Source organism: Excalfactoria chinensis, chromosome 2 (assembly GCF_039878825.1).
Source record: "Excalfactoria chinensis isolate bCotChi1 chromosome 2, bCotChi1.hap2, whole genome shotgun sequence".
Lineage (NCBI taxonomy): Eukaryota > Metazoa > Chordata > Aves > Galliformes > Phasianidae > Excalfactoria > Excalfactoria chinensis.
In genome coordinates, this window is record NC_092826.1 from 118,902,386 (window position 1) to 118,924,880 (window position 22,495).

Consider the following 22,495-nt stretch of genomic DNA (forward strand, 5'->3'; position numbering starts at 1 on the left):
GTGAAGCTACTTAACCTGGGACAACTGAGGTTCTTCTTTCACGTCTCAAAAACCAGCATTTTCTATCAATCACTAACCTTGTGAGAACCCTCTCCTCAATTCAAATCCATAACGTATCTTCCAAAAGCACTTCAGTATCTATAAAATGGGCAGCTGTAACTGTCTGATAAATGATCAGTAACCTGTAACATACTAAACACCATACACACACATCATGTTTTAGCTCACAAACTGCTTCTCGATTATATTCAAAAGCTGATTTATGTGATGCAAACTCTCAGGACCATTACTATGATTTTTGATACTGGTGAGAAAAACTGTCAGTAATGCTCTTGATGGAATGCAATGGTGCAGCACAAAAACCACTGCTGAAAAGGAAGCACTTCTGGGCAGCACCTCCCAACCAGCAGCCTGAGACCCCCATGCAAAGTGAGCTCAGCCCCTTGCACTGCACATAAGGACTCAGTATGCAGGAGCCACAGTTGCTGTCAAATGCTGGAACAATGGACTGGCAATTTCAGCAAGCTCAGGCTCCATTCCAGTCAGTGACACCAAGTGGATTCCTAACTATTCTTGTGATGTGTTACCAGGTTATCTTACTAAGGGACAAAGGACATCATACCCATAGGAACCTTTCCCAGCTCGTACTTCCCTGGGTCTGCCATATGCACAGATAAGATACCATAGGAAGGCAACCACTGATGACAGAATGGAATACAAAGTGCTCAGAAAGTGAGATGATGGGCTGCAATGACATAAGGCTTATATAAGTATATAAGGAGAGCTCCCCATTCTCATGTCTCCTTCCCAACAGCCAGCGGTGGCTGCATTCTGGTAAGTCAGAAGGCTCTGGTATTAATTTCAACCTCTTCAATTTTGGTGATAATGTGTTGAGCTGAAGGGATTTATCTGGTTGGGTCACACAGACCAGCTAAAGAAGGTTGACCTTATTCTCCTCAGCTTTTCAGAGCCATGGAGTTACAGCAGACTTAGAAGCAACAGCCCTTAGGAGCAACCGTGTACAGTTTTGGGCACCACAAAATGAGGACATAAAACTTCATCTAAAGGAAGGCTATGAAGATAGTGAAGGGTCTAGGCAAACAAGGCACATGAAGAGAGACATAGGCCTCTTGGTTTGTTCATCTCAGAGAAGAATAAGCTGAGGAGGGACCTCATAAGAGCCTACAGCTCCTCACAGGGAGCAGAGGGGCAGGAGCTTTTGCATATATGAAACTTCTAAGGCCATTCCCCAGCTGAGCATATCACTTACCTGCTAGTTCTCCAGCCCTGAATCACAAGTATGATCTCCTTGATGCTAGTGCTGACCAAGAAGATGGCACATATGCATTCCGGTAAGAGATTATAGGAGTTCTCTCTCTTCCTGAGGCTCCCCAGGCAAGCAAGCCACAGGTAGCATCACAAACAGGGGTTTCACCGGGAACAGCCTCCTCCACCTTCTTGTCAAGGCAGAGATATCCCCAGAGTGCAGAGCTTCCAATCCATACACCGAACATCATCCAAACACAAGCTTTATTTCCCCATGTCTCTACAGAAACCACGCTTTTAGGAACTGCCCTGAACATTACAACTCTTAACATCTTAAAGCAGAACCCAGGGAAGGGTTATTTGTGCTCAGGTGTGCTCAAAAAGAGACACCTGTTGACACTGCCAGTTGTGCTTGCTAGTGCAAGGCTCCCGGGGCAAGCAGAAAAACAACAAAAATACAGCGCTTGAAGAATGAAATCAGCACAATTTTTTTCTCATTTTCAGATCATTAAATAATAATGATTATAATGGTAATGTTTTCTCTTTTAATTTATGTCTCTTAAATATATATATATCTTTTCTAGACTAAACACACACACAAAAAAATCCACCCCTGAATATGCCTTTTAAAGGGACCTATCCAGGAAGTTGAAATAAGATATTACAGCATATTTCAAGTTTTTCAGCATACTCCCCTCCGATCCATCTTTTTTATTGCTGAAAGTGTTTCAGCTCAATTTGTCCAAATCTCTGTATAGCTTCAGTTTCCCCGAAAAACCACTTTCCGGCGCATGAATTATGCATTGAGGATATTTCACTTTATTCCTGGCTCTGTGCATTTCCCGGAGCCTCTGCATCTTTGGGATGGGAATGGACAAACTCGTTCTGCCTTCACCCCTCCGTGCTCTTATCCAGTCCCACTGTTCTGTGAGGGCTGCGGACTCTCCCGAGAAGGAGAAAACGCAACAGCAATTTCAAGAGCAGCAGCCTCACTTAGGAGGAGGCAGCTTCCCAAACTCTCAAAGGGAGCACAGTAGCCCATATTCAACCTATTGTATTTCTTCTTAATGACTGTACCTCATGGTCAATTTACCTGTCATTGTGATACTGGTTCACAAACTGCAGTGCTGATTACTGGTGAAAGTATTGTGCGATCCAGAGCACCGGGTTAATAATTACATTGTTTTTTTTCACCTTTACCTGGAGTTCTGATAGCTCAAAGGAAAAATAGCAGCGGGAAGACCTTTCTCAACATTGTCTCTGACTCCTGGGTTAATTTGGAGGAGTGCATTTTTCCAACCCGAACGATCTATAATCACGTCTAACACACGCGTTTCATGAACACAGGTGTAAAAGGAGAATCTGAAAATGAACCGTTACACCACGAACTCGGAGCAATCTGCCAAATGTATGTGGTCTGCAGCCGGCCCTCCGAACTGCGCTGCCGCACACTGTTTTCAATTAGACGCTCACAGACGAGCCTGCACGGTGGTCCAAGCAACACTTCAAGGGTGATAGAGGCTCCCAAGTCAAAAGTCTGTGACCCACTCCAATGTTTCATATCAGTACAGCGCGTTAATTTCTTGGTTTTGCATATAGAGAAACCTATTCTGACCTAAGGTATGTGATGGGCTTTTATACCTAGTCGCCATGCACCTACAGATCAGGAACCCTCTGATTAACATGCATCCTTCATTCACTGCACTCATGCTTTCTGCTCTTTGGAGGTAAAGGCTGGCCATACAGAGAATCCTGTTCCCTTGTCTCCACTTTGGTAGAGATGCATGAGCAAGAAAATCTTCTGCTAAAGGAGGAGAACAAAAACTACATGAAAATTAATGCTCCTCTCATCTCTAAAATGCCCTGTTACCATTATGTTTTTTGACAAAGGCATTTTAATGACTCTTTGAAGAGCTAGATAATTAACACATGAGAATACCGAGTTTGTGAAAAACAGCAAGTTTTCTAGCAAGCAAATTAATTTTAATGACTGAAATCTTTGAATTCTCACTAATTTACCTCTGTGCATGGTTTATCACTATCTTTATATTCTTTCCATTTAATTGCATCATGAAATGAATGCAGCTTCAGGAGAATATCATTTTTGTCATCTTCCCAAGGCAGAATTTTGCCTCCCATCTCATCCATACCACCCTCTAAAATCACACACTGGATTGAAAAGGAATCTGCCACAAGTACTTTGTGCAGTGGATTAACAACATCTGAACGTATTTATGACACTGCAGGTAAACACGTTTGTATGATGGTAAAATACAACACTGGAATAGTTGTAGCTCGGTCTTTTCTGCAAAGCAGGACAGACTATCAGTCTAACTCTTTGGATAAAAATAAGGACCTGCAGGATGAGGATCATAATGCTTACCGACCAGAAGTGGGAATAACAGTTCTCCTTGAAGCAAGTGATCTAATCTTCCAGAGTTCAACAGATGTTCTATCACTGACACTGAGGTGAAAACAGATACACAGACGTAAATGTGAAGTACCTTGATAGGCGCGCACACAAAGTCGGCAGGCACGCACCTACTCTGGCCCTGCTCTTGCCCTGTGGAATCCATTCCAGAATGCCTCTGACATTTTTCTCAACCTATATGGATTTCTTTTTTTCCTGAAAAAGCCTATATTTTTCCAGGCAACACCCTATGCCACACACATGGATGGAAACAAAGTGGGAGGTAATGTGCAAGGAAATGGCCACCAAAGTAACCAAGAGCACCCTTTTCACATAACTATGGTACCACTGTATTTAACTCTTGGGAGAGCCGAGCATCACTGTTAACAATGGATGAAACCACTGGCAGGAACTCAAACCCCACATACTGCATGCAGATGATTTTAATAAGATACAGCGTTTAGACCACAAAGGATACACTCCAGAGTAGCTCTATATATATTTGTTTACTTAATTGAAGGGGTGGAATCCCATAGGCAGCCTAAATACTGCATTTATTCTATGCACAGCAGTCAGTCTAGTGTCACAGACACAGTATACACCAAGCTTCCACGGAGTTAATTACTTAGCCCTCATCTAGATTAATGTCTGTTGTGATTTATTTCTTTGCAACTCACCAGCAGGCTCTGATTTAACTAGTGCTGCCATAGTAAAAAGACTAAATATTAGTTTATATATAAATTAAAAAAAAAAAAAAAAAAAAAAAAAAAAAAAGGAAGAAGAAAGCTTAATTTCTAACAGAAACAGATTTTCAGCAAAATCCAAGTTTTCCTTCCAAGGACAACAGCAGCTGCTAAATTGTTACATATTTAATGGTAAACTGTGTTTCAAACACAAAACAAGCAATGGTGTTATTTTAATAACTTCCATGTAATGAGAAAAGATGCACTGCATAAAGTTCCTACCTACGAAATCGAGTGTTTGGATGCCTATTAATTCTTTCCTGAAGTCAGTCCATTTTATATCTAGCAGACATCTTGATGCCAGGCTACCAGGAGAACAGACTAAAATGTAGCCTGTAAATTATACATACATGACACACAAACGCATGTTAACAGAACACGATGACTGCAGGCTCTTAACGCTTCAAAGATAGGAAATGTCAAGAGTTAGGGTTGCCTCCCTTAATTTAAGCACGTTGTTCATTTTGCTTTATGATGCTTTCTTTAATCTTTCTCCAAAAAAAGGGGTTATGAAAAAAGCCAACCCACGGAACTCGTGCTGGAAGCAAACAGCAATTGCAGAGAATTTCAGCCTGAAGGATTAGAACCTGATAGGGCTTATGAAAAAGAAAGCAAGAAAGTGGAAAGTATCTTTAATTGTAGACAACGCTGCATTTCAGCCTATAATATCAGAGTTGGCTCAGACTCTCCCAAACTAACTAGAAAGACTGATATCCAAACAATCAAACAGATTTTTCTCCCCTCAATTAGTGTATCAACATGCTGCATTTGATATTGACTACAGAAGACAAAACACTGAGTAACCACAAGATTCATGAAAGAGATGACAAAGGTGAAATTTCAGCTTCTTTTGTTTCCCTGGATCACCACACAGCTTTAAAATAAGAAACTTTAAGCTGTAAGTTTATAGACTATTCTTAAGCTGTAAGGATTTCCATGTAATACTTCAGCACCTTTCCCAGGCATTTTGTGGTGACCCTCTCCTATGGATCTCCTTGTGATATTTCCAATGACGGCAACTACCAACCTCTTTAGGTCACTGGAAACAGGAGAGATTCGGCGTAATTCAAGAGCTACAAGAGAAGAAAGAGCATCTGCTGTGCTTCAGAAAAGCTAACCATTTTTCTATGAAAGAGGTGGTGTCCTGTGCAGCAAAGACATTCAGAGTTAAGAAGAGAAGGGAGGTGCACATCCCATCATTCATCTCCCATAAGGATCCTAGTATTGAGATGAGATGATTGGTGGTAACCAGCATGGCTTCACCAAAGGCCTAATAATGCCTGACAAACTTGGTGGCCTTTTATGATGGGTACTGTGTCAGTGGATAAAGGAAGAGCAACTTATATCATCTACCTGGACCTGTGCAAAGCATTTGATGCTGTCTTGCACAACATCCTAGTTGTCAAAGTGGAGAAAGACAGATTTGATGGGTGGACCATTTGCTGGATAAAGAACTGGCTGGATGGTCACACTTGGCCATTGGGCCATTGACCACAACTCTCTAAGTGGAGACCAGTAATGACTGGCGTTCCTCAGGGATCGGTGCTGGAACCAGTGCTACTTAACATCTTTGTAGGTGACAAGGACAGTGGGATTGAGCTGAGTGGTGCAGCTGACACACTAGAGGGAAGGGATGCCATCTAGTGGGACCTAGACATGCTTGAGAAGTGGGCCCATATCAATCATATGGAGTTCCACAAGGCCGAATGCAAGGTCCTGTACCTGGGTCAGGGAAAAACTCAAGCACAAACACAAGCTGGTGGAGAATGGCTTGAGTGCAACCCTGAAGAGAAGGATTTGGGAGTGTTGGCTGATGAAAGACTCAACATGAGCTGGTAATGTGAGTTTGCAGCTCAGAAGGCCAACCATATCCGGAGTTGCATCAAGAGAAGCATGACCAGCAGCAGGTCGAGGGAGGTGAATCTGCTCCACTGCTCTCGTGAGAGCCCACCTGGAGTACTGCATCCAGTTCTGGGTCCCTCAAGACAAGGATATGGAGCTGCTGGAGCAGGTCCAGCAGAGGGCCATGAAGTTGATCAGAGGGCTGAAGCACCTCCCCTATGGGGACAGGCTGAGAGAGCTGTGGCTCTTCAGTCTGGAGAAGGTGCTGGGGGGACCTTATATCAGCCTTTCAGTACCTGAACGTGGCCTACAAGAAAGCTGGGGAGGGACTTTTTATAAGGGCATGGAGTGACAGGATGAGGGGAAATGACTTTAAACTGGAAGATACTTAGACTAGATATTAGGAAAACATTCTTTACTGCGAGGGTGGTGAGACACTGGAACAGGTTGCCCAGAGAGGTTGTGGACATTCCCACTCTGGAGATGTTCAAGGACAAGTTGAATGGGGCTTTAAGCAACTAGTCCTAGAAGACAGTACTAGTAGTACTAATAATGCTATTATCCTATGATGTTATGATCTGTCCTCACCATTGCATTACAAAAAGTAAAAATGGCAAATGCATCAAAACTAGAAGGTAAGGAGTTTTTACTCTGTTGTTCTTTCCAATATCCACTTAAGAAAAATAAAAATAAAAAAAATAAAAAAAATAAAAAGAAAAAGAAAAAAAGAAAAGATCTGACAACTATATTGATCATTTTTACTTAAACTGTGAGAGTTTCAGCCTGTAGCTCCATGGGCAAAGGTGTTTTCATGGAAGCCCATATGAATGAAAGTCCACTTCCTCAAGGAGAAAACACCACAGTGTGTTCAACTTAGTTTGTTTCCATTGCTTTTTGGCTCCCACACAGGCAATGGACTCCCACCAGAACCAGTGTATGAACTGCACTTTTTTTTGTTATGGTTTGTTTCCATGAGGATTGCTGCCTTCCCTTTTGTTTTGCATGCATTCTATTACCTGCAGAAGCTCACCCATGAAACGGCACTGTTTTTTCTTCCTTTCAGACATAAGCACTCAAAGATATATTTTACATTGAAATTAAAAACTGCATATGGAATTTTAACTGCTGAATACGATGTAGTAAGGAACAGCTTCCCTCACTTGGTATTTTCGCGTAACCATTACCTTCCAAGTCATTAATTACATAGTTTTTTCATGTTCTAAACACATACCATTTTGCAAACCATAAAAAAAAAATCAACATTAAAGACATAATTAAGGATTCCCAAAATGAAATCCGCTATTGGATGTGAATGGTTGAAACCACAGAAGAATCATAAAGAAAATTAATTATACAAACGGCTCTTGTTTCAGAAGTGTTTAACAACACCGCGATAGCGCATGCATTTCAATTAAACCTGCAAATTGCTGAACGCAGGCAGAGTTCAAACTCAATTCTGCATTTGTTACTTTTCCCCTTCCACACTCCACATTACTTGAAGCTATGAATATTTTCCAGACTCGTATCAAAAACTCTTAGAGAAAATATTACACAAATGACTAACCAGATACTGAAAAATACACGTTGCATGAAACTATTGGCATGCATTTTCTTCAGCTCTGCCCCCCAGCAGTTTTCCAGGGTGCAGGTCCAGAACAAGGCAGACCAGCTTAAGTATTCACTGTCTGCACTGCCTCACAGACATCTGCCTCAAAAAGCCTGGGTCCTGTTTACCTTTGTGATTATATCTATCTACGAGCTCATTCAAAGGTTTTCAGGAGAAGCAATAACTGAGGAGCTATTAGTGAAGCCACCACTAATGTGGATGCACTGAACGTGTAGTGGACAGGTTTGTATGATCAGATGGATCCGTTTCTTCTTTCTCTTGTCCTCTACACTGTTTTCCAACAGGAAAATACCTGTAGGAAGACTGTCACATACCGCCCTCCCTCCTCCTATTCCTGCAGGCTTTCTGTGCAAAGGGAATGATCTCTTACAGTTTCTCTTCTGCCACTCTCATCGCTTCATTATCTGAGTGCCTTCTAATAGTGCATTAAGCTACATGATTAACTCCTGTCGCATGTGGCTTGTTCTCTCTGATCCTCTCTGCAGGGGGAGAATCTGGGCCTTTGCAAGGGAAAAGGAAACATACGTTAGCTTTAAAAGTAGCGTGCAGATGAATGAAGAGGACTGGAGCCAGGTTTTTGTTAGTTGGCTGATTTTAAGCTTTTTACTTCATGTGATGAGGGCTGGAAGAATTCTTATAAAAGATATCTGTATCACATTGGAAATTCCTATCTTTTTACCCTGTGAAATCCTCCGAGGAGATAGTAAGATGTTATCTTAACATCTTACAGATGAAGAATCAATTTAAGTTTTAGGGTAACTATCCAGACCCCTTTTCCACCTGTATTCACTAATACCTGCATAACCCTATTGTGTAATCAACAAATGAGACAAATGATATCTTTGTTAAAAATCTTGCACTTTCTCTTTAGTATGAAGGAGTAATCTTCCAGTACTAAAATGAAGGCGAAACTTCAAACTCATTTATTTACAACTCATTTACTCAATCACTCATTTGCAGCACACCAGAAGAAGCCCTGTCATTACTAAGAACAAGCGTACACCAGGCAGGCAAAGTGATCACCCTGTATGCCAGGTTTGATCTACTGCTAAATCACACAAAAGCGTTACGAGGCTGCCTGCTCCCATTGTCCCTGCTTATTTGGAACTTCATCCTCACGGTAGTTTCAATATTCTTAATAAGCTTAAGACACAGCCGGCTTGCAGTTACGTGCTCCATTGACAGCCTTACTCTCAGCTTCACAAGTTCTCGCTCTCTGGCAGTAATCACTCTTAGAAACACATGAACCATACATATTTCACCAGGCTCAAACCTCCCCAGGTAGTTACACCAAGTTCTTCAGCCTCCTTCTGCAGGCTGGTCTCACTTCCCAGCAGTCCAGACTCACATCTCTCACTGCTGGGTATGTTTCAAACAGTCTTTTAAAATACAGGTATTTTTAAACCAGAGGGAAAACAATGTTGAAGTACTCTGAGTTGTAATGGTTTCATGAAGCTGCTTTGTCAGCCAGGAGGCCACAACAAAGATGATTTAGAGGAGCAGCAACACACCGTGGCCTGCAAATGGCAGCAGGGAAAGGGAAGCTCCAGGCCCTAGGCTGGCATGGAGACAAACAGCTGCAGCCCTCATCTGCTTGTGTTGGGTAGGTCAGTTTAGTTACTTCATAGCTCAAATTTCCTCTTGAGAAACACTTCCCTAAAAACAGATTGTTAGTAGGGATGTTAAACCCCATCCCAGTCTGCTGTGAAGAAGCTCATTTAAGTACCAAAACAGACTGAAAAAAACCAAGACAACAGATGTCTGTCTCTATTTCCTATCAAACTAGTAGTAGGCTACAGTAAGAAGCACACAGTCATCAATATGAACATATATGGGGACTCACAGCCATAAATGTATGCATTTATATATTGGGATATAGCCAAGCCTTTTTTAAAACTGTCCAAGTATTCAAATGTTTGATTTAAACTCATCAGCACAACAACATCATTTTTCTACAGGAGAAGAAACCAGTGCTTACATAAAGACCTCAAAGCATTCACAGTAACCTAAAGTAATGAATATTGTAATGAGAAACACAAGTATTTAGGGTGATAATGACTGGACTTTGCTCTACTTAGATCGGCTCACCCCCTATGGAGGCTACCAAAGCTTAAAGATTTTATCACCCTAGTAATCAGCAATGGGTAATGGCCTTCATAAAACACAGTAATTAAATTGACTGATTTCAAACTAGTGCATTTTTTTCATTAAGCAGTTCTTATTTAACCTACTTCAAAAATCCCTTTGTGAATACTGGCTATATCAGTCTAAATTCAGCTGATGAGGACCAAAGAGCTGGTTCTGTTCAATATTTCGGTTACTATTTAAGTAAAAAGCTGGAGTTTCTAATACGCTCTCATTGCCTTTTTCTATGCCATCTCTACGAGCTTCCAGTTTTAAAAGTCTCTCAAGATTGAACATTATAAAGCTGGGGGCGGAGGGGAAGCAAATCAAAACCCCGGTTCTCTCTATTTCCCAACAACTCTTAAGAGATCCTGCTTTGTTAAAACATGCTTTTAAAATCCTCTGAGGCCAATGTTGCAGCCTTTATAGCAAAAATATCAACGGAGAAATTCAGGCTCTGCCTCACAATCTATTTAATCACCCTTTATGCCTGGATTGTGTTTGTTGTTTTAACTATTGTATCTTACTTGATCTCCGTATGCTTTTGAAAAGTACTTGGTTGTAAGCACAACCCCTTATTATTGCTCACATTTGCCTTCACGATATGTACGTGAGCCACTTCTCCGTGTTCCAAGAATACTTGTAACTCAACACAGACTTTAAAATAAAACATTCTATGTCAAGTCTCAGCTTTGCTTTTGTGGTAAAAACATTTCCTAACTCGATACATGCTCTATAAGAGCTTTAGGATGGCAAAAGTAAACCTACTGGAAAATCTACCTGGATAAGTACATGACAGAAAACCTAGTTTCATATTTCTCTCTCCGGGCTACAGCCATTTAACTGCATGAAAGAGACACTGGGTATGTTTCCTGTATGAAATCTATAGCGAAATGCGGGGATCTGAAGATAGGAGTACAAAGTATCAACCCTTCCCTACTCAAGCCAGAAAAATAATTGACTAAATAGCCATTCTGTAATGTGAGAGTAGGTCATGGATACGCATTTCTCTGTGTCTTGAACCCTCAGAATCTGAGAACAGATGCTGAAGGCAGCTAAAATCAAAGCAAATTATTTTACAGGAACTAACAGGGTATTCCTTACGGCACATCAATGTCTTTTAGGCAGTTGCCAGCTCCTCCTTTACTGGTCATGTCCTCTGAAAATGAGATATGGGACTAACATCTGCCATGGAGCAAATAGGGAAGTGTGCAAACAGCCCTGGTGCGGCTTATGGAGACATGAACTCTGAAACCTAACGGAGTCAGGTAAGTGTCAATATGCTGCCAATTTCACTGTAAGAAACAACAAAGGTAATAACTGCCTGAAGAGTCCCACTTAACTGCTTTCTTTGGCAGAGCCAGCTTTCCTGCATGGTCCTGGAAAAGACCTTTATTTTGTTTTTCTCCAGTTTCACCATACTCATCATCCCTTAAAAGCACGGCTAGGATGAACTGCCTGAAATGCCGTGGAACAGATGCAAGTTTGTCCTGCAAATAATTTAACAGAATAATGTACAGCAATAAGCTCCTACTGATTACAATTTTAAACTCTCCAGTACCGTGCTGAAAACTTACTTTATATTCCATTACAATGAAATAATAAATCACTGATTTACAGTTTTTATCTATTCATTCACAATGCAAACAAAACGCAACCTGTAAGAGATTAATGGGGAAAATAAGAAAGAATGGAGGGTGAAAAAGAAGCCGCTTCTTTCACAATCAAAGGTGCAAATGGTATTCTCAGTAAGCCAGGTAAGCAACAAACATGGTTGTTAGAGAATATTTATGACAGCGGCAACTGTGTAACATCACTGAAGCATGCAAAACGGGAGCAAGCTGTCTAGAAAATATATGTACAAAAGAGACAGTAGTTAGCTCTAACTATCAATCATCCAGACACGTGAATAAATCTACAGTCAGTGGCCCATGTTCTGTTCAAATCAACTTTTACCATACAGAAAACTTGCTGCCCAAGAAAATAAGCCAGAATACATTTTACGTACTAACACCATAATAACATCTCAGCTTCTAGACCAGCAAAGGTTTGTACATTTAGATCAGTCAGAGAGTAAAGTGCATTAAAAGTTACTGCTTACACTCTCTTGTAATTTAGGTTTAAGATCACATCGCAGTGAAAGAATTATATATTTTTTGTTGTTCGTTTCGGTTTTGATTTTATAATTCAGTGTCTTTAAATCAGTGGTTACTGATCCACAAGAGCACATCTATATGGACTATTTAAGTCTCTTCTCCCCTGGAAGTGTGCGTATAACTCCCATTAATGCTAATGGGCATAAAGCGCACGCACTGAGGAGAAAATAGACCCCTCACTGTGAAAATAAATGTGTTCAGTTATTTTCAGACACGATGCCGAAATCAAACAACTAAAAGTACGCACTCTAAGGAGATAACATATATAGCCCAACTGAAAATGTCACCATTATTTTTAACTCCCCGATCATGGACTCTGCCACGGCCTTCATGTCTGCCATTTCTTGCGTCATGAAGGCTCTAACCACGTAACACGTTAAAAAGGGGCCAAATCCTACACAATCCAAGCAAAGCAGCCATGAACTCCAAGTCCTTGACTCCACAAATAATGCAAAGTTAGGCTCTGAGTCTCACATTTTCACTTTAGGCCATATGATGTTAGTTTTACACCGCATGGGTTAATAGCGGTAATCTTCACTGTTCTCTAGGTTTTTAAAACTCTGGTGACCTTACCAAAGTAAAAATTCCTATCATTTAAATTTGTTCTTTAATGATTCTATAGCCTGATGTTTTCTGTTTGGATTAGAATACCTCGAGTGAACTCTGCTCAAGCAGGTAAGAAAATGTGCTTATATAGTAACGTGAAATTCAAAGAGGTTGTATTATAATAAAACACAGCAACTTATCTACCCAGATCTTTCTGATAGAGCCCAAGTTTTATGAGCTGGCAGTTCATCTGATGTGGTATTTGGATCAGCCATGAGAAAAGTTTTAAAAACGTGCCATAGAAGGGGAGCATTAATGGTTTTGCTGAGAGTATTTGGGGTCTTCTGCAAAATGACCTGCTGATTTTCTAATGCAAGTAACCACGCTCACCTTCCTAAATTGAAACGCACCTTCAAATAACTGGATGCCAGGCAGGGAGGAGTTCTTCCACAGATGAGGACTTTTCAAAACTCAGTGCTGGAGGACACAGGTCAAATGCTAGAGCTGAAAGGTCAGCTGCCCTGGTTGAGCATCAGGCTATATGATATAACCAAGCCAAATGTGAGATCTTGGCACTGCCAGGTGCTGGCCAGTCCAGCTCCCAGCCACATGCTCAAATCACTTCCCTTGCATCATCACTGATGCTTTATGTGCTCTAATATTAGTCAGTAAACAGAACAAAGCACCTCAACAAAACAAAACAAATCCACTCTTCTCTGCTGATTTAGCTCTCTCGTCACTATGTGGGTTGACAAATACTACTATTACCAGAACAAAAACTGGACAGCAAAGGATACACTAGGGATGACTGGCTGACAGAGGGAGGATGGCTGCCCCTTCTCAACTGCTGGACCAGCACAGCTGTATCTGAATCAAACTTGCACAAAAAGGAGGATGACACCTGAGTGAATAAACTGGCCGGTATCTACACAATGAAGTAAAAAAGGAGCTTATATGACTGCCATATTTCTGTCAGACACTGCAAAAGTACAAGACATATAAATTCACTGTGCTTCTTGCCTGAGGATAGCTAGCCATGAAATAACTCATCAGAGCTCTTTATGAACTCACACAGAGGGTTAAATAAAGTGAAGAGGCTTCTATTCAATGTAAGAGTCCTCAGTTCCACACTCTCAAAGTGCAAAGTATTTCTGCACCTCGCTTAAGGCTTTATAGCAACAAGAGCTGTGAGGAAGAATAGCTGAGCACACTTCTTTTTAAAACCAGCAAAGGTCACGAGCAACATAACAGCGCTGGTAGCACCTGAAGCAGGTATTATTGCACACTGATACTGCCCAAATGAAATACGCAACACGTTAATGAATACTTCATTACATAAAAAGGAGGAGGAGTGGCAATGGCCCATGACCTGCCATGTGGATGGACATCCATCCATCTGTGTGGGTACATATGGAGCTGAGATGGAGTCTCTGGGGTTCCACATGGGCAGAGCACGCAAGACCCATGAAGCAGAACACATTACTCTGACACTGATCTACACTTATGCTATTTTCTTTTTCCTTTTCAAGTAATGGAAAACTGCCTTTCTTTTTGATCTGAGCTTGGTCACTGTGACTCATTTTGCAAGCTGAGTTCTGATTACACAGAGGAAAAGGCCAAAAACTTGGATATTACTTCTTCTGCACAGTAACAGTAGATCTATTTTCTCCTGGGTGAGTTCGCAGGGATAAACAAGTCAATGAATGGTTTGGTGTAGGATATGCAAAAAAAGATATTTCTGCAGCCCGTCTAGACTCTCAGACAAGATCAGATAGCTCTATCATCAGAACCATTTCCACAGCCCGTTGTATCACTTGAAAGACAGAAACCCCCCCCCCACCTTTTCAGAGCAGTCACGCACAGTGAAAAATAAATAAAAACAGCCTGACCTGCCAGTGTTGTAGTGGAAGTCTGAATGCAGTAAGCACAGACAATTTAAAAATTATGCTAACAATACAGCTAGAAGTTTCAGCAAACATTTGTGAGGAAAGGCAACTCCCTCACAAGCGAATGCAATCCAAAAATATGAGTCATGCACAAGCAATTTTGCTATGGGCCATAAAATCGCTTTATGAGAGTTACAGATAATTCTGTATGTATTCCATAATGTTTCCCTACTGTGTAGAGATGGCTATCTCAGTATCCTATCACAGATAATGACAGAAAACAAATTCTCTACATAAAAGCCGATTGCTCAGAGATTTGCCCTTAACTGTTCCGAGGAATTGTAATGCTGACAGAACACTTTATACCTTATTCATCAAAACAGAGGTAGATTCCATCAGTGCCAAACATACCGCAGTTTAGATGGCTTTTATAATATGTAGTAGGGTGAACTGAGAGCAGCCTTAGACACAGAATACACATCTTGCTACTTCTCAGCACCTACATACTCATCCACACACAAGCAGCTATTGTCCTCCACAGTGACACCTCTCATTTCCCCTTGTTAGTACCTTTGCATATATTCAGACATATCCAGCATTATTCAGTGCTAAAACAACAGACTTAATCTGAGCATGTCACGCTGAGAAAAGCCTCCAACAATAAGACAGCTACGAGATAAGAGATGCTGGAAAATAAAAGGTAAATCCTACAGGGCTAACTTCAGAACAGCAGAGATTCCTTCTGCACCTGTATTTTCCTCTTTGTGTTCATTTCCATCTTTTTCTAACTGTACATTAAAATATATATACATTAAAAATACTGAAGATAAAAAACAAAACACAAACCCCCCAAAAAACCCCACCAAAAAGACTTCCTTCTTGACGGTTCCACTGGTGAAGGTAGGAAGGTTGTTTTACAACTAGCACACTGTTGGCAACCCAGAAGTGAAAGGGACTGCGCTGAGAGTCAGGTAGCATATTCCTTGGGGACAGCCTACATCCCTAACAACACATGATGTTTCCTCAGCCTTGGATGTGGCGCACTGCAGAAGCCGAGCATGAGAAACAATAAAATTAATACCTCTCCGACATCATAGATCCATATGCGGCCTTCTGAATCACCAACTGCCACCTCCTTCCCAGCCTGGGCCCAGCGGACACGGTTGAGGGCAGAAGCTCCTTCTATTGTCACACTGGCTGTGGGAACCTGTCGAAACAATAGGAACAGAAAGGACAATAAAATCACTCTGCCTGCAAACCCAGGGGTCAGTTTTTAACATCCCATTTATCTGGGTGAGTCACGAGTCCCTTGTCAGGGGGAGGACAAAAGAAGAAAAATAAAAAGCTCATTGTTTCTTCAATCACATGTGCTTAAAAAGGAAAAAAAAAAAGAGCAAGGAATTGCTTGGAATGCACAGGGATGACTTTTCCGCTGTATAGGGCAGTAAATGAAACAATTTTTTCCCCTTAACATAGGAGACATGCAAAACCGCATCTGCTTCTTTCTCTGAATTCACTGTCTGATGGTCAAGAATCAGCGGAGGGCAGGACTTGGCTTCAGCCCCATTCTGACTCCAGCACGGCCCGAATACCCTGACTGCCACAGACAAATCCCGGCACTGACGCTGACGCACCCTTGGAGCCCATGCAGGTAGATAGGTGCTGAGGCTGCAGCTCAGGAATTAGTTAAGAGTCCTGAGCTAATCACTGCAGGGTGAGGACACAACAGAGGCTGAGAACAGCTGAGCTGACACTTAGGAACTCCTACGACATATTCCCACAATCCTCTTTTACATCCCTATATTTCCAGGAGCCGCCTTCTGGTTTAAATACACCTGGAAGGATGCTGCTTAATTTCTAAACTCCCTCCCTTCCTCAAGTCAACCAACACACTGAGCAGGTGATCCACAAGAATACATAAGGATAACGTGGGATGAATAAAGCAAGGAGCACGATCTTAGCAGAAGTATTTGTAATCTACTCTGGAATGAAGGCATCAAAAGGAGCTGCAGGAGGAAGGAACTGTGTGGGTGTTAGTCCTACGTAGATAGATCATTCCATTGATTTAGGTCACCTCATAAGATGAATGACAATGACCTGCAAGCCTTTCAGTGCTCCATCCAGCTCCTTTAAGAGAACCTGCCTGAGCAAGATGCCTGCAGCTCAGCATGGCAGCCTCTGAGCAAGGCTTTCTGGCTTTCATGCTTTTTAGGTCAGAGCAAATGGGACAGGACGGCAGGTGCAGGAGTGGCTGCTCCAGCAGGTCAATCTGTAGGGACAGGGACAAGGGGATGCTGTGGGATCTGCAAGTGGAACTGAAGAACAGTCCAAGCAATAAGAGGCAGCTGGACAGGAGCCAGAGGGGATCAGGAGGGTCTTTGTCATGGGCAGGTGGCTGCATAAGAGGGAGATGGGCAGACTGAGGGTGGCATTAAAACCTGATTGAAAATTGAGAGACTGACAATGTTAACCCCCCCCCCCCCCCCCAGAAAAAAGATTTATTGACTTCATCTAAGTTCCTGGGCTGTAGTTTTGTATTGTAGCTGTGAGACAGGTCCAGTGATCCACAAGAAAAATGATGCTGAAATAAACACCATGGGCTTCCTTGCCAATCTCCCTTCTGCAGCTCAAACACCTTCAGTGCAACTGAAGCCAAGGGAAGGCTGGGAGCTGAGCCTCTGCAGGTTGTTAGGCTCTACTGGGACCACACCGACCCTGCAGCAGTGGCAGGACACTGGCTTGCTGCTGGTCTTGTGCCTTTACACCCCCAGACCTTGCTCCTCCTCATTCTCATGGAACCGACCAAGGCCTGCAGAACCTCACAGTGTCTCCCAGCTTAGGGCATGGCAGGCTGGGCTGTCTGCCCCATAAGGGGCTGCACAGTTCCATGTCAGAAACAAAAAAGGATTTTGTTTGTAGGATGATGTAGAAATAGAGCTGGACAACAATGAGAAAACATATGGTGTTCAGAGGTAAAGCATGCCGGCCTGCTCTCCTTGCAGTATGGCTGGGCCCTGCCATGGGCACTGGCAGTGTGCAAGCTGGGACAAAAATCACATTTAAAACAAGCGTGTTTTGCTCCGTGACCACTGATTTCTCCAAAAAACAAAAACCTAACAACAAACAAGGTCGGTTAATTCCAGCCAAAATTAATTTCATAACATTTGGAAATGGGTTTCTTCCAACGACGACAAAACAGCGCGTTCTGAGGGCACAAATCCACCAGCCGGCCGTTCTTCTCAGAGAACTGCAGATCAAAGTTATTTCTTTCCAGTGAACTAATGACAAAGCGTGCATTTAGGACACTGCTTTTGCAACCAAATCTTTCAGGGGGGCTGAAATCTCTGGCTCTAGGACTGCGCTGTTCCTGTTAACGCAGCATTCTTCCAGCGCCCCACATAAAAAGCAGCGGCGCGCACCACAGACACAACCCATGGGTTGGTTTGTGTTTTTTAAATCAAATCTGACGGTTCTGTGAAGTCCTATTAATATTCCACGAAGCCATCTGACAAAATAAGAAGCAATCATGAAAGAGTCTTCAAAAACCTAAATAAAAAACCCTTTTCCCCGATGATAGAGAGAAATACAGTTGAGCCATCGTATGTTAAAATAGATTGATCTCCTCTGAATGGCGATAGGTTAAATTGCACACACCTATTTTAGACTTTAAAGATACAGGTTTATTTTATAATGACGGCATTATTCGTGAAGTTGGTCCATGTCAGATTCTGAACAAGTTTGAAGCAAGAATTTAACAGGTAATGGATTAAGAAAGATGTGGTCAGGGGAACCTGCATTATAAGAACATACTTTAAAAATATATATATATTGCTTATACAACATCAAAACCTGCTTGCAAATGTATCTTCCATCTGCTTCTAGAAACAGACACCATCTTCACACTTTCAAAGCTAAGGTATGGCATGCAAGAATGAGTTCGAAAGGAATATGAGAGATAACTAAGCAATCCTATAGATGAATTTAATACCAGTGTATAGGCAAACAAGACTCAGCAGCAGCCTAGGGACCTTCTCCAGGCTTGATCAAAAGAAGAAATGGTACAGAAGCTATCTGAAAACCTCACATCAGGATCCCTGGAAAAGCTCTTTTCTCTTTCTTTTAAAGCCTTTCATATTAATTCATCAAATATAGGTCAAAGGCGATGATTTGTATTGCTGCTACAAAAATCATTTCTGGTATCCGCAGATTAAAAATGCAGCATACGAACATCCTGGCTATTCTCAACTGAGATTCTGAGAGCAACGGGATTGATTAAACCCCATTTATGTTGATCAGCTGCGCTTAGTTTGTGGGAGAAAAGTTCTTCATACTTCTGGGGAGCAACACTGGTGTAAAGCTGCATTACAGATCAAAAGGGCGAAGGCAACGTATCGTAACTAAACCCAGGTACTTCCTTAATTGACTTTTAAAATATCACCTAAATAATAATGTGGCCTATTTCCCAAATTAAACAAAATGAGGTACCACTAATAACAATCGTATCTCATTCCTACAAAGAGATTTTTATCGATGGTTACACATTAATATACCTCTCGTTTCCTACCGTCTTCACAAACACCTTGACATCACTTGTCTGGCATCTAGAAGAAGGAACAAGCTCAAAAGTAGGTGTTTCAGGATTTCCTGATACAGAAGTGCTGACGGGGTTCTCAGCAAACAGCCGAGCACAACGACACCGCATCATCCAACAGAGAACGCTTGAATATTATAAACTAATTACGACGACCTACCAGGCAGAGGTAAAAGCAAGCTATGCTCACTTTCAGTTATGATGTTGAAAGAACTGCTTGCAGTTGCCTCGTACTGCTCCTCTGCAGAACAAAACCTCGCGCTTATTCACGTTCTGCCACCGCTATCGTTTCCAGAGATTTAATTTGCTTCAGCGGCTCTCAGTAAGGAAACCCGGTGGCATTTCTGCCTCCAGAGGCACAAGGTCAGTTCTCACAAAAACACAAAGCTCTGACACCGCAGAAGTAATTTCAGCCTGATCCTCGCAGCAGAGCTGATTTCAGCCTCACAGTGGAAATCATCTGTGGGCTCAGGGGAGGCCTTGCAAACAGGAGAGACGCAGGATAGAGCTTGAAGTTAATTTTTATTTCTTTGCTGATGTTTCTATGTGTTTATACGTAAACACACTGAAAACGCACCAGCAGTTTCCTACACACTACCTTATTATTGATGGGAATGGGATCAAGCAGTCCCATTAAGAAATGTTAAGGTTTTGTTGAATTAAATGGCAAAACATCAGTTGATTTCAAGCAGAGAACGATTCCAGCCTCGCTCTTTGGAGGGGGGAAGGTTTGGGGCTTTTTTTCCCCCTTTTTAAAAATACTTGGTTTTATGCTCTGTGTTTAAGCCTGCATTAATGAGAACACCTGAAGGATACGTCCCTCCCTTCCCAAAATAAATTCTGAGGAGACTCCTCCTGTATGTCCTCCAGCTGTACATGCTCTAATTAAGGAGGCTGCGCTGCTTCCTGCTCGAGCACTTCAAAAGGCCTCACTGCTCCCCTCGATGGCGCAGTGCTGGTTCCTCTTACCTGTCCGTGCTTATTTATGGTGAGTGCCAGTCACTGGGAGCCATAAACTCCGCCTGTGCTTTGCTCCGGTGGAAATGTAGATCATGTTTATGTGAAAGATGGATTAATGAACAAACTTATCTTCAAAACACACAAAGCGAGGAAAAAAACAACACAACATTGTAGAAAACAGGGGCGTGTGTCATGGAACACCAACAGCCTATTCCTGCCTTTTTCTCTGACATCCTGTCAGCTCTTAGTTTTATGTGCCATTAAGTTAAAAACACGTAAGACTCCAGCTCTGGAAAAACATTTCCCTTCTTGATCTGAATACTGACTGCTGGTCATCTAAGCCTTTGGGTGACACGATGGCTCTTTTCATAACCATCTTTAGGGGACAGGGAGATCCAGTCTTGATATTTTCAGTACACACCTGCAGCGTTTTGTTTGGTTGGTTTTGATCTGAAATAACAAGAGGACGTGGGGCAATAATAAGGACGTGGGGCAATAATAAGGACGTGGGGACGGGTGTTCGGCAGGGCTAGGAAACGACCTTGTGAAAATACGAGACTTGCTGCTCTCGGTCTTTGCAAAGAGCTGTGCGGGACCGGCCGTTGTGCTTCTGCCAACAGCTGTGCTACGAAAGGTGAAGGTGTGACATCCTCCCCCCTGCTCCGCAGTTAGCAGCGACACACGAAAACCTGCGTTTTGGTTTGCGTCTGCGCGCTTCGGTATCACGGCAAACATCGCAAAGTTTGCAAAGGAAAGCAGGTGAGGGCAGGAAGGTGAGGGCAGGAAGCCGCGGGCCAGCCGCGTTCCCCCCGCTCCGCTGCGCGTTGGGGTTGAGGAGGGGCGCTCCGCAGCCGCGGTCCCGGCGGCGCTCGGGGCGAGGGCGAGTGGGGCAGAGCCCTCCCCAGCCGCGCACCGCCCGCTGCCGCCGGCCCTCCCCCAGCCCGCAGGTAGCGGGGCAGCCCCGCGGCGGGGGGGGCGGGGGCCTTGCCTTGCCTTGCCTTGCCCTGCCTTGCTTTGCTTTGCCCTGCCCGGTCCTGCCGGCCGCCCCGGGGCCCGGGGTGCCTGCGGCTGCTCGGCGGCGCCGTCGCCCCGCGCGGGTGAGAGCCCGCCCCGCCGCCCCCGGCCCTCACCTCGGTGTCGTTATTCAGGTTCCACAGATCCAGGCGCCCCATCCCGTCCACGCAGGCGAAGAGCGCGGGATGCACTGGCGACCACATGACATCGTAGACATAGTCGGCATTGTCTTCAAAGGAGTAGAGCGGCTTGTTGTGCTGTAAAGCAGAGAGAAGCATGAAGACTTCGTGGCGCTAGTGCCGCCCCGGGCTGTCTGGCGAGTCTAATTAAAAACTTTGCACATTTACAAAGTGTCATAAAACTTCCCCAGATTAAAGCTCCTCGCGAAGGGCGGGACCGCGCTTTAATGGGGCAACCACTGTCCGCTGGGATAAATGAGATGCCCGGCGCGGGCCGCCGGTCGGGGGGGAGCGCCCGCTGCGGGACGCGCTGCCCGGGGGGTGGGCGAGCGAAGGGCTGCGGGAAGCAGCAGCAGCAGCAGCAGCAGCAGCACCCCGTGCCGACCGCGCTCCCGGCTGCGGCGATAAGCATCGGGAGACCGCCGGGCGCCGCGGCCCTCCGCGCTCCGCGGGCGGCTGCTGCCACCTGGCGGCGGCGACGTGAGGCCGTAGCCCGGATCCGGGGCGCCGTGCGGGGCCCGGCCGGACCCGACCGCTCCCGGCGGTTCGCGAGTCGGAGGGAAGTCGGAAAGTACGGCGGGAATAAAATACAACCGTCCGTCATGAATTATTCATCGCGTCTGGCTCGTCTCGTTCTCGCCTAATGGCTTCGCTAATCCCTGATCAATTAATGGAAAATGAAATTTAAATGAGAATGAAAACTCGAGAGATAAAAGAAATCAAGTGTTCTCGGCGCTCGCGACAGAAATGCAAACAAGGGGCTTCCCTCGCTGACGTTCCCCCCCCTCCCGCGGCAGCCCCAGCTCCGGGCGCACGGCGGGCAGCGCCCCGGGGCGGCTCTGCCAGCGGGAGCGGCGCGCACCGCCCGGCTCAGCGCGGCCCTTCCGCCGCTCGCCTCCATCCTCGCACGCAGGCAACAATAAGCAGCACAGCGGCCGGGCTGTGCAATGCTGCGCGGAATTTTTTTTTTCCCACTGCTGCATTTTTTTTCCCGACAGCGAAGCGACTGGCCGTAATTATTCTATTGCTTTTCTTTCGCGTATCGTTAATTGCCAACAACAAATCAGTTCGGTCTGCGGCTATAGGCTGCCGGTTTTGTGTCAGTCCCGCGCCGCGCAGTGACGCCTTCGGTGCAGGGATTGGCTTCCTTC

General features: G+C 43.9%; 1 protein-coding gene across 19 annotated transcripts in view; it reads right to left on the reverse strand.

The window, feature by feature from the left end:
• Positions 1–22,495, reverse strand: part of DYNC1I1 (dynein cytoplasmic 1 intermediate chain 1) — a 179,681-nt gene that overhangs the window by 4,058 nt on the left and 153,128 nt on the right. For all 19 annotated transcript variants that reach the window (XM_072327812.1, XM_072327809.1, XM_072327807.1 and 16 more), the window contains 2 exons: positions 21,282–21,422; positions 15,682–15,807 (listed from right to left, as the gene is read on the reverse strand). In XM_072327812.1, coding sequence (XP_072183913.1) covers positions 15,682–15,807; positions 21,282–21,422 — 267 coding nt within the window. The remainder of the gene's footprint in view (positions 1–15,681; positions 15,808–21,281; positions 21,423–22,495) is intronic.